Source organism: Martes martes (assembly GCF_963455335.1).
Source record: "Martes martes genome assembly, chromosome: 2".
Lineage (NCBI taxonomy): Eukaryota > Metazoa > Chordata > Mammalia > Carnivora > Mustelidae > Martes > Martes martes.
Genome location: NC_137889.1, coordinates 27,448,585 through 27,460,669, shown reverse-complemented (window position 1 = coordinate 27,460,669; position 12,085 = coordinate 27,448,585). Strand labels below are relative to the sequence as shown.

The 12,085-nt window shown below is 45.5% G+C and overlaps 1 protein-coding gene across 2 annotated transcripts in view; it reads left to right on the top strand.

The window, feature by feature from the left end:
- The first annotated feature begins 277 nt into the window (after positions 1-277).
- Positions 278-12,085, top strand: part of GSR (glutathione-disulfide reductase) — a 42,687-nt gene continuing 30,879 nt past the window's right edge. The window contains exons 1-2 of one of the 2 annotated variants that reach the window (XM_080797730.1): positions 691-706; positions 4,133-4,206. In XM_080797730.1, the coding sequence (XP_080653856.1) occupies positions 703-706; positions 4,133-4,206 (78 nt within the window). In that variant the 5' untranslated portion in view covers positions 691-702. Of the gene's footprint in view, positions 707-4,132; positions 4,207-12,085 lie in introns of both variants that reach the window. The other variant, XM_080797729.1, reaches the window with a different exon arrangement.

The following is a 12,085-nucleotide window of genomic DNA, read 5'->3' as shown; positions in this document are numbered from 1 at the left end:
GGGTGAAACAAAAGAGGGCGTTCTTCCTTCCTCGCCCCACGGGCCTTCGGAAACCTACATCCGGTTGATACCACTCTGGTGCGGGGTCCCGGGTGCTGGGGTGATGGCGGAGAGCCCCCGCTAACCGGGTCGGTTTGGGCCGGGCCGGCAGGCTGGCGCGCAGCGGGGCGGGGTAGGGGCGGGGTAGGGGCGGGTTCCCCTGGGCGCCCGCGGGGCAGCGGCCAGGGAGCCCCACCCCTTCCCCGCACCCCCTCCCCCCGCGCCCAGGCCGGGTGCTTAGTCACCGTGAAGCTGCGCTAGCCCGGGGCCCCGGCCCCCCCGCCCCGCTTTCTCCCGGACCGCCCGCACCGCCCGCGCCGCCTCCGCCGCCTCCGCCCCCGCCCCCCGCTTCGCGCGCACTTCCGCGTGCATGGCCCTGCTGCGCCGGGCCCTGAGCGGGAACGCCGGACCGAGCTGGCGGCGAGTGGCGCGCGCCTTCCCCCGCTTCCCGCTGCTTCAGCCGCGGCCCACCCGCGCCGTCTCCCGCGCCATGGCTTGCAGGCAGGAGCCGCAGCCGCAGCGCCCTCCGCCCGCCGCCGGCGTCGTGGCCTCTTACGACTACCTGGTGATCGGGGGCGGCTCGGGCGGGTTGGCCAGCGCCCGCAGGGCGGCGGAGCTGGGCGCTAGGGCCGCGGTGGTGGAGAGCCACAAGCTGGGCGGAACATGCGTGAGTACGAGGTCCCCGGCGGCGCGTCGTCCCGCAGCCGGGCTTTCTCCGCGCTCTGCAGGGGCAGCCTGTCCTCTTTCCTAGCGCCTAGGTCCGTCCGTCCGGGGATGGGTCCCCAGCGCCGTGCTCTCCGCTTTCCCATCCGCATCTGAGGTCAGGGTTCCAGCAGGTTTAGAGGGAACAAGTGAGAAGGGCTTCCCCGTGGCTCCCAAACCCAAGCCGTCGTCTGTGCCAGCCCAGGGACAGTGTTAACCGCAGGTGATGAAACCTAGCAGAACTTCACTGCATCCTCCCTCCGCAAGGTGGAAGAGTATGGCAACCCATCCTTGCTCTCATCCCCAGACCTGTGAAACAACTGCCCGTGGCAAAATCGCAGCTGGCGTGGGGGGTCGGGGAGTCGGGGAGCGGGACTGGCTACTGATCTTTGAGGAATACGGATCCTGATCCTCTCCTCTCACTTCCAGGGGCAGAATGATTTATAGCAGGGGTTCTCGCCCTTGACCGCACATTCCAATCACCTGAGGAGCTGGGAAAATTCTGCTGTGGGTTCCACTCCCGCGGCTTCTGATTTCACTCCTCCCAGGAGCAGCCTGGGCTTTGAGAGTTTTTAGAAGCTCCACGGGTGATTGATTGCAGCCAAGGTTGACAACCACTGACTATAGATTACCTTGATGTAGGATTTACTCTTAATTGAATTCTCAGACCTTTTCTTTTTGTTGGTTTTGTCTTTTTTGGGGGGGAGGGGGTAGAGTTTAGAACCGCCTCCGAAAAAAAGAGGGTCGTAAAATCTTATGATTGAGAAGCTTTATCATTAAAAAATTGTTTCCATGTTACTGGTGTGGACTTTTCTGTCACAAGACTTGGGTGAAGTAGTTGCTATTAATATTAAAATTTTGTATCCAAGAGTAACCTGGGATTGGGAAGTGTTCTCCACAGTGTTCTGGAGACTGATGTTTAAATTATGCCAGATTGGGAACTCCTTAAGGGCAGGGATGGGTTCATGTATTTTGCACCTCTTATCACCTTAACAAAATATCTTGCTCAATAACCTTATGCGTAATGAATCAAACTCAAAATTGACGGCTTGTGAAAGGGCTGACTCCATTGTCCACTACTCATTTTTTTTAAAGATTTTATTTATTTATTTGACAGACAGAGACGCCAAGTAGGCAGAGAGGCAGAGGTGGTGGGGGAAGCAGGCTCCCTGCTGAGCAGAGAGCCTGATGTGGAGCTCAATCCCAGGACCCTGAGATCATGACCTGAGCCGAAGGCAGAGGCTTAACCCACTGAGCCACCCAGGCGCCCCCAGTACTCATTTTTTAAGTTCAAAATGAAAGTGGGAATGGCAGAAAGGAAAAATCCCTGGTAATGATCAGCTTGCTCCTTGTCATCTTAGCGTAGACTCCATTAGTCTGTCTCAGCGGAAAGCAGATTTCAGGGGTGCCACTAGGAGACCCCTGGACAGCTGGTGAGAACACTTGATGATTTCTCATCTTTGTACCTCCTTTCTTTTTTTAGATTTTGTTTTAAGTCATCTCTACACCCAGCATGGGGCTCAAATTCTCAACCCAGAGATCAAGAGTCGCACACTTTACTGACTGAGCCAGCCAGGCACCCCTGTACCTCTTTACTTTTCTCAGTTTTCCTTCTTCCGTGTTATGTCACACGGTTGTGACATCCATCATCCTTGCCTGGTTCCACTGATACTACTCAAGAAGGGGCTGGCCTCATTTTTAGGTTCTTCTTAGGAATACGAATACACACATATGAATACACTAAGAGGTAAATTACATCTGAGACCCAGCGAAGAATAGGTCTGGTCAGCCATTTACAGCTTCCTTATAAAATGCCTGGCCTTGCCTGTATCATTCTGCTACAGCAACTTTTTTTTTCTATAAACATTAGGAAATCCCCTACTTCACACTTGCATCACATTCCATTTGGGTTCTTCTCAAACTGGCTTTTGGCTTTGAATTACAAGGAAGAGTGTGGGTATCTGTTAATATCAGAGAATATATAACAGTCGATAAGATGGGAGTTTGAATTTAAGAATTCCAGATATCTAGGCTAGCCATAGTTGCAGCAATAAATTTCTGATATCCAAGTAATAAATTTCTGATTTCCAAGCAGGTGCAGGGAAAAGGGAGGCCCTCTGAAGCACATCATTTCATTTGTTCATGTCTTCATTTTGTATATTCTGAATGCTAGGTACTTGGATTGAGGTAGGCAGAGAGAAAAGGGTAGATACAAACATTTATAAGGCCAAAGTCCCTTCCCACAGGGAATTTGCAATACAGTGGGGAAGGAAAATGTAGACTTTAAGTCCAAAGTGAGGTGGTCTGTGTTAATTGCTGCCAATAGTGAAAAATTACAGTAGCTAAAAAGAGAGTTGGAATCATCACTTCTGCCTGGGCACTGTGGGACGGATGGTTTCTTGAAGGAGAGAGTATCTTTCTGAACCTGAACAGAATTAGTACCATTTTTTGATAGACAGGGTCAGAGGCAAAGGCAGAGGAGCAGGTTATGTTGTGTAATTGAATTTAGAACAGAGGGTGTCTCTAATAGAAGTAAGATACGGGAAGCTGATGGGTAGGTTGTGGTTAAAAAAAAAAAAGAAGTTTCTGGGGGCTCTTGTCTGGCTCAGTCCGTAGAGCATGTGACTCTTAGTCTTGGGGTAGTGAGATCAAGCCCACATTGGGTGTAGAGCTTACTTAAAAAGAATGAACTGTGTGAAAGGTTTTTGCATAGGGAAGTGACTGCTTAAAAGTGGTTTTATGGTAGTGGTACTAGTGAAAGAAGTCCCTCGGGACAGTCAAATAACATTGATTTGTTAAGGGGTGCCTGGTGGCTCAGTGGGTTAAAGACTCTGCCTTCGGCTCAGGTCATGATCCCGGGGTCCTGGGATCAAGACCCCTATGGAGCTTTCTGTTCACCGAGGACCTGCTTCCCTTCCTCTCTCTCTGCCTGCCTCTCTCCCTACTTGTGATCTCTGCCTGTCAAATAAATAAAGTCTTAAAAAAACAAAAAACAAAAAAAACAAAACATTGATTCGTTAAGCATTTTTTTTCCTAAATATTTTGATTCTGGAGTGTGGTGAATTTTTAAAGTTGCTGTGGTTGAATTCACACTGAGGATTCAAATTAAAGTCTTCCTGTAGTTAGTGGAATTGTGGCTTTTTAAGATTTTTATTTATTTATTAGTGAGAAAGAGTGATCTCGAGTTGTGGAGGGGAGAAGCAGACTCTCCTCTGAGCAGGGAGCTTGATGTGGGTGGGGCTTGATCCTAGGACCGGTAAGATCATGACCTGAGCCGGAGGCAGCCACTCAACTGACTGAGCCACCAAGGTGCCCCAATGGGATTGTGTTTTGTTTTTAATTGTTCTATTTTTGTCTGCTTATTTATTAATTCATATTGCCACCTATACAGGTACTTTTTTGGATGCTGGGGTCATGGCAGCAAACAAAGCAGATAAAAATCTCTGTCTTTGTGGAGCTTACATTGTAGGTGTTATCTGCAGTTTCTTAAATTTTCTGTGCAATATTTTTGTAATGATTTTTTTATTTATTTTATTTATTTTATTTATTTATTTTATTTATTTATTTTATTTATTTATTTGAGAGAGTGAGAGAGAGAGAGCAAGGGCTAGAGAGAGAGCGCACACAGAGGGAGAGAAAGAGAGAAGCAGACTCCCCGATGAGCAGGGAGCCTGATGGGGAGCTCGATCCCAGGACCCCGGGATCATGACCTGAGCCAAAGGCACACACTTAACTGGTGCCCCAATACTTTTAGCTTTATGAAACACTACATGGACCTGGTTATTTTCATTTCATTTAGGGTTGGACTCACACAGATCCTTGTAGAAATTTGGGAAGCATTGTTCCGGGTCAGCACCCTTACTTTACTGAGGAGCAGAGTGAATGTCAGCTAAAATGTGGTTGAAAACAAACCAAGCATACTATGACCTATGGAACTGGTGTCCCAGCCACTGGAAACTAGAATTTTGATGTATTCGTGCGAAGTAAACTGCGACTTGATGAACCTGTTTAAGCCTTATTCTTTACTATGAGAAGGAAACTTCTTACTCCTCTTTCTTAGGAACCAGACATTTACTCCAAAAACACTTAGTTAAGGGTCTGTCTACCACACTGGCCTTCACCCTGTGATTCACCCTGTGAATCACCCTTCATCCTGATTTAGTAGGTATGGTGTAAAGTCAGAGCAGATGTATTTTTAAAGAGCTCCATTCTGATTTTGGTATAACATGAGCCAGACACAGTGGCAGCATCTTTATAGGAAGAAGGGACAGTATGAAGCATTAGGATAAATCTGGTGAATTATGCATAACTGCAGGTCAGATGACAGTGAATGTGGTCCTAGAGTCATTAATTTCTTGGTTTCATAATTTTATGCTTCTGAGGCAGCTAGTGGAGAATGCCTTCCAAGGTTGTCTACACAATGTGACTCTTTGGCTTGATTTTCTGACTCTTCCTCAATCTGCCTTTTCTAGGAGGCTTTTTTCTTTTTTTTTTAACCTTCTGTGATCTGATTGAGTAGGCCCCTCCCAAGAAGGCATGCATTTCCTTCTTTCCTTCCTTCCTTCATTTGACAGAGAGAGAGAGCACAAGCAGTGGGAGCGGGAGAGGGAGAAGCAGGCTCCCCACTGAGCAGGGAGCCCGAGGTGGGGTTCAATCCCAGGACCCTGGGATCATGCCCTGAGCTGAAGGCAGACATTTAACCATCTGAGCCACCCAGGCACCCCAAAACGTGCATTTTCAAGATGAATGATGCATGTTTGTGTACAAGAGCTTTTGTTTAAAAAAATTTTTTTTTTTTTTTTTTTAAATTTTTGACAGAGAGCACAAGTAGGCAGAGCAGCAGGCAGAGGGAGAGGGAGAAGCAGGTTCTCTGCTGAACAGGGAGCCTGATATGGGGCTCGATCCCAGGACCGTGGGATCGTGGCCTGGGTGAAGGCAGCTGCTTAACCAACTGAGCCACCTAGGTGCACCATCACCTTTTTTTTTTTTTTCTTTCTTTCAATTTTTTTTTGGGGGATAGAAATTTTTAAGCTGTTAAGTTCAAGTATGAGATGACTTTGCCCCATATTGTGTTCTGTAGGGGAGGAAAAACTTTTCCTCTACCCTCTTAGGTTTAGTAACTGGAGCCTGCAAATTAGGCCAATAGTAGACAGATTTATAGGAATTTATTTCACATGCAGATGGACTGTCACAGAGAAGTAGAGGGGAAAAAAAGAGCACTTAGGCCCGGGAGCTTACCAATATAACAAAGGGTAATAAATTGTGGAGAAGTGGCTGGCAAAGGAAAGGAGGTTTGGGCTTCTAGTAGCAGTAAATTGTAGAAAGGTAAATATATGAGGGAAACTAATGGAAGATAAAGGTTACTTTTTTTTTTTTTTTTAAAGATTTTATTTATTCATTTGAGAGAGAGCTCTGTCCCAGGACCCTGAGATCATGACCTGAGCTGAAGGCAGACACTCAACCAACTGAGCCACTCAGGCACCCCAATAAAGGTTACTTTAATAAGGTGTTTTTTTTTTTTTCCCTGTAGATTCTGCTCAGTGCTGTTTCCCTCTTTCGTGACTAGGGTTGTTCTCCTCCTCCTGGTATAGGAGAGGGGTAAGGGATACCTTCACAAAGGGAAATTTATGCCCTGTTATTAGGCAGAAAGGAGAAGGGCAGAGAGGTCCTCCTTTGCTCTTAATTATCTTTAGCTCAAAATAATCCATATGCTAAAGTAGCATAGTTTGGGGTGGCATATTCTGATCTCCTTTAGTTCAAAGTGAAAGAAGCAATTAGGGGCCAGAACTGCTATTAAACTTCTTCTTTTCTTTTCTTTTTTTTTTTTTGCTATTAAACTTCTAATGGATAAACCAGGTCGAGAGGCCTGGGTAGCTCTCATAACATGATTCCACCCTCAAACTGGTATTTATTTTTCTTCATGAAGCAAGAAGTTGTGATCTGATGGAGTAGGATGTAGAGTAGGTTGGTTGCTAAAAGTGGGGAGCTGAAAGAAAAGAATTGAAAGAATTCAGTTAAGATTGTAGTCTCTTGTTGCCTGTTGTGTTAAGTCATTTCTGAGGGCAGAAAAATAAATGAAGTAATCTTCGAATTCAGTTTTTGGCATCTCCAAAAAGTTAAGTGTAATACTTCCCTTATGATCAACTGTAGAGCAGGGAGAAATGCAAAGATTGCCCAGAGCCATGGTGAATGAGAGCCTTCTGGAAGCTTTGTCTCTGTGGTTCAGTTCTCTGCCTACACAGACCCGGGAAGAGTCAGCTTGAGGAAGAGTTCTTTCTGATTTACTGCTCCTTTTGCCCCAGGGCCTGTGGGAGCACATGTTCCAGTGCTCTTGCTGAGTGTAGTAATCCTGTGGTGAAGAGTAAATGGGTTCTTATGGTATAGGCGAGCAGTTCTCACCAATGAGCGTTGGTACTAAGGTTCGATTACCAGGCCAAAAGCCTCCCCTCCTCTCCCCTGTCTTCCCCTCCCCTCCTTTTCCCTGCCCTCCCCTCCCCTCCGTTCCCCTCCCCTCCCATCCTCTCTTCTTTTCTTTTTTAATTGAGGAATAATTGACGTGTAACATTGTATTAGTTTAGGTATACAGCATAATGATTCCATATTTGTATATCCGGTGGAATGATCACCACCAGCTGAGTTAAGCTTGTCCCCATACATAGTTAACGAATCTTTTTTCCTTGTGATAATTTATTTTTATCTTGAGATTTTTTATTTTAATTTTAATTTTAATTATTAAGATATTTTTATTTTAAGATTTTATTTATTTGGGAGAGAGGGAGAGAGCCGGCTCGAGCAGGGAGAAGGAGCAGAGGCAGAGGGATCATGACCTGAGCTCAAGGCAGATGCTTAACCGGCTGAGCCACCCAGGGGCCCTTGTGATAAGAACTTTAAAGATCGACTCTCTTAGCAACTTCCAAATATGCAATATAGTATTATTAACTATTAACCATGCTGTACATTACAGCCCCATGACTTACTGATTTACAGCTGGAAGTTTCTACCTAATAAAAAGCCTTCTTGATTACTAATGTCATTGTGAATGGTGCTGCACAGTGCCAATTGGAGAGGGTAGCAGGAAAGACAGGGTATTTATTTATTTATAGATTTTATTTATTTGACAGAGAGACACAGCAAGAGAGTGAACACAAGCAGAGGGAGAGGGAGAGAGAGAAGCAGGCTTCCCACCGAGCAGGGAGCCTAACATGGTGCTCTATCCCAGGACTCTGGGATCATGACCTGAGCCGAAGGCAGACACTGAGCCACCTAGGCACCCCTAGTTGGGGGTTTTAAAAGATGCCTGAAAAACAAGCTTCTAAGTAGACTGCTGTTTGTATTTATCTAGGCTGAAAACAATGACTTAACAACATGTAAATCAACTGACCTTGGAAGTGATAACATGTACTTTGATATTATGATGCCGATATCTCCACAAAAGGCTGAACATACTTTTTTTTTTTTTTTTTTTTTGACAGAGAGAAATCAGAGCTAGGCAAAGAGGCAGACAGAGAGAGGGGGAAGCAGGCTTCTGCTGAGCAGAGAGCCCGATGCGGGGCTCGATCCCAGGACCCCGAGATCATGACCTGAGCCGAAGGCAGAGGCTTAAACCACTGAGCCACCCAGGCGCCCCTGAACATACTTTTTAAAAAATTTTTAAGCATGCAGTACAGTATTGTTGACTTTAGGTACAATGTGATACAGCAGGATACCTAGAGCTTACTCATCCTGCTTAACTGAAATTTTGTGCCAGTTGATTAGTAACTTCCCATTCCTCTCCCACCCCTGCCCAGACCCTGGCAACCACCACTCCATTCTTTGGTTCTATGAATTTGACTATTTTAGATACCACATGTAAGTGGAATCCTGCAATATTTGAATTATTTCCTTCATTTTAGTATAATGTTCCAAGGTTGAATATTCATTTTTAAATGGACATTTAAAAAGGAGATCATACCTTCAGTATTTTTTTAAAGATTTTATTTATTTATTTGAGAGAGTGACAGAGAGAGAGTGAGAGCGAGAATGTGCACACAGGCAGGGGATTGGATAGCGGGTAGAGGCTAGAGCAGGCTCCCCGCTCAGTAGGCACCCTTACCCTGGACTCGATCCCAGGATCCTGGGGTCATGACCTGAGCTGAAGGTGGACGTTTAACCGACTGAGCCACCCACGTACCCCAACACACCTTCAGTATTGGCAGGTAGCCCTTAAAAACAGAAAGTTACCCTAATTTGTTTTGTGGGTTTAGAGTTTCGTAAGGTGTGGCACACCTGTATTTGTAAGTGCCAGATCAACGAGTGATCAGAAAGGGTGGGGTTTGTTGAAGTAGGCAAATCCTAATGTTGAAATTGGTCTTTTGATTTACCCTGTTGATTAATTTTTTTTGCGCTAGGATTCGTGTAACATTGCTTTGTCATCTGCCTCAGAAATCTGCGGGGCTAGAAAAGAAAGGGTGCCTCTGAACCTCTCAGGGGCCCTATTTCTTTGTAAACGGTACTTTGAACAAGTCATAACAGAGAATGTTTCTTGTAGAGTCAGACTGAAGGCATTTTGTGGAAAGATTAATGATCTTATCATTAATAATCACTTATTCACTGGGTGTTACAACATTAGATATGAAATGAGGATACACAGGATACTAGGTCCTTTTCTTTTGGTGGGGGAGCAGGAGATATGGGGCCAGGACGCCTGGGTGGCTCAGTCATTAGGAGTCTGCCTTCGGCTCAGGTCATGGTCCCAGGGTCCTGGCATCCAGTCCTGTGTTAGGCCCGCTGCTCAGCATCAAGCCTGTCTCTCCTCCTCCCACTCCCCCTGCTTATGTTCCCTCTCTTGCTGTCTCTCTCTCTGTCAAATAATTAAATAAAATCTTAAAAAAAAAAAAATGAGATGTGGGAACATGCATCACTGTAGTGCGCACATCAGGAGGTAGAGAACTGGTGGTCCAGAAGTTTTGTCTCATGTAGCTACTTCTGGGTCCCCCTGGATGCCTCAGAGTAACAGCTCTTTTAAATTTGACAGTTGAGGGGCACCTGGGTGGCTCAGTAGGTTTAGCATCCAACTCTTGATTTCGGCTCAAGTCATGATCTCAGGGTCATGGATCAAGCCCTCTGTTGGGCTTTGTGCTCACTGGGGAGGCTGCTTGAGATTCTCTTTCTCTCTCTCCCTCTACCCCTCTCCCAGCTCATGCTCTCCCATTTGCACACTCTATCTAAAATAAATAAATAGGGGTGCGTGGGTGGCTCAGTCATTAAGCGTCTGCCTTCAGCTCAGGTCATGCTTCCTCTCCTACTCTCTCCCACTCCTGCTCCCCTGCTTGTGTTCCCTGTCTTGCTGTCTGTCTCTCTGTCAAATAAATAAATAAATAAAATCTTTAAAATTAAAAAAAAATTTTTTTTCTTAAAGAAACAAAAGATAATAAAATAAATAAATAAATCTTAAAAAATAAAGTTGACCTGGGATTGAGAGGTCCACGTTAATCTCATGTTCTGCTTAGCTAAGTATTGAGCCAAAACCATTTTATTTTAAAGATTTTATGTATTTATTTGAGAGAGAGAGAACAAAGAGAGTGAGAGGGAGAAGCTGACTCCTCTTTGAGCGGAGAACCCAATGCCGGGCTCCATCCCAGGACCCTGAGATCACTACCTGAGCAGAAGGGAGATGCTTAACCGACTGAGCCACCAGATGCCCTGAGCTAAAATGATTTTAACTCCAACCTTTGTTACTATCTCTTGTATCACTTCATTTTCTTGCTTTAGATTCTGCTTTATACAGAATACCTCTTCTTTCTCCCTGAAGCTAGATGCCTCCCAGTACTAATCTTTAATTGAAATCTGAAATTTGAAGGTAAAGACATGGATATTGGTTGTTTAATATGTGTCAAGGTATGATACTGTGATTTATGATAAAACAATATACCTTTGGTCTTGGTTCCCATTCCTGGCATAGAGCTCCTAAAACCCCTTGGAATTTTCTAAGTGGTAAGAGTAACAAAGGTATCTTGATATTTATAACAAATGAATATTTCACACCTAAGTTTATGTTAATGAGGTGACTTTTGGAAAGATCCTAAGGATGAGACCTGGTTGGCTGGAGAACTAACTTTGTGATTTGAGGGTTGGGATTTCATTTCTACCTCCCCCCCCCACCCCCCCGTGTCTCCCCCCTCCTCCGCCTCTGGGGAGGAGAGAAGGAAGAGGACCTGGAGGTTGAATCACTTACCAGTGGCCAATGACTTAAATCAATCATGCTGTTAAGTGCAGGTGGCGTTCTTGACAGGTGCAATTGTCAATGGACCAAATCCTCATTTTACATGAGCAATGTGAAGTTTCTACCTATCTAGTCAGAACCAAAGGTGAGAGGGCCCTAGAAACATGGTGAAGCCCCTGAATTTTACCACATGTATCATCAGACTTTCCCATGTTCTGTCCCTGTTGGGAGAGGCCCCCTGTCTTCACTGTGAGCCAATGCTGGCAGGCCAACTGAACAGGATTCTGAACACTGGGTCAGGACAGGGAGTTCTTAGAGATGGACTGTCAGATTGCAAGGAAGGCAAAGCTACCGGAGTGTCTCTGGTATTGGGTGTACTCAGGAATATGAGAAACTTGTTTCTAAGGCTTATCATTGGTTAATGCCCCTCTGAGGGCTTTGCAGAGAAATCTGCCAGGTGGAAAGTGTTATATGTTTCAGGTCTTATCAGCTTTGTGCACCCCTGGGAAGTCAGAGCCCTGAGAGCCCATCAACCTGGTGTCCCAGCCTGGGAGGCAAGCTTTCTGCCATCAGTCAATTTGTTCTTGAAAGGGAGCCAGCCACCAGGGGACTTGATCTCCTTTTTTTCAATAAGCTTCTGTGAGCTCGGAGATCCAGAGGACTGCAGATATAATTCAGGGGAGTCAGTGTCATCATTAGATCTATCATAAATTAGAAAAGAGGTGCTTTATTTGCATTATCTGTCATCTTCTCAAAACCTCTGTGTTAGCATTCCCATTTTACGGAATAGGAAACTGAGCTCAGAGATTTAGAAACTTACCCACCAACAGCCAGTAGGTGGGAGGGAAGGTTGGGATGCAAACTCATGTCTGTCTGACTCTATGCTTGTGTTCTTTCTGACCATCTGCTGTGCTTGTCAGCTGGAGAGGAAGAAGGGTTGAGCATGACTGTACAGAGCTTTCTACCTTTGGCTTTCCCAGCTCTGTTAACTAATGTGTCTTTTCTTCCCTTTCAAGTCAGAGAGGCATCTGGTCATGAGTTATGTTGTGCTGAAGTGTAACTGGGCTTCTAAAACCAGTGGAAAGCCCTGGAGGCCTATTACTGGAGTTGCCAAAATAGGCGAGTTATATTTCTTTTTTCTTT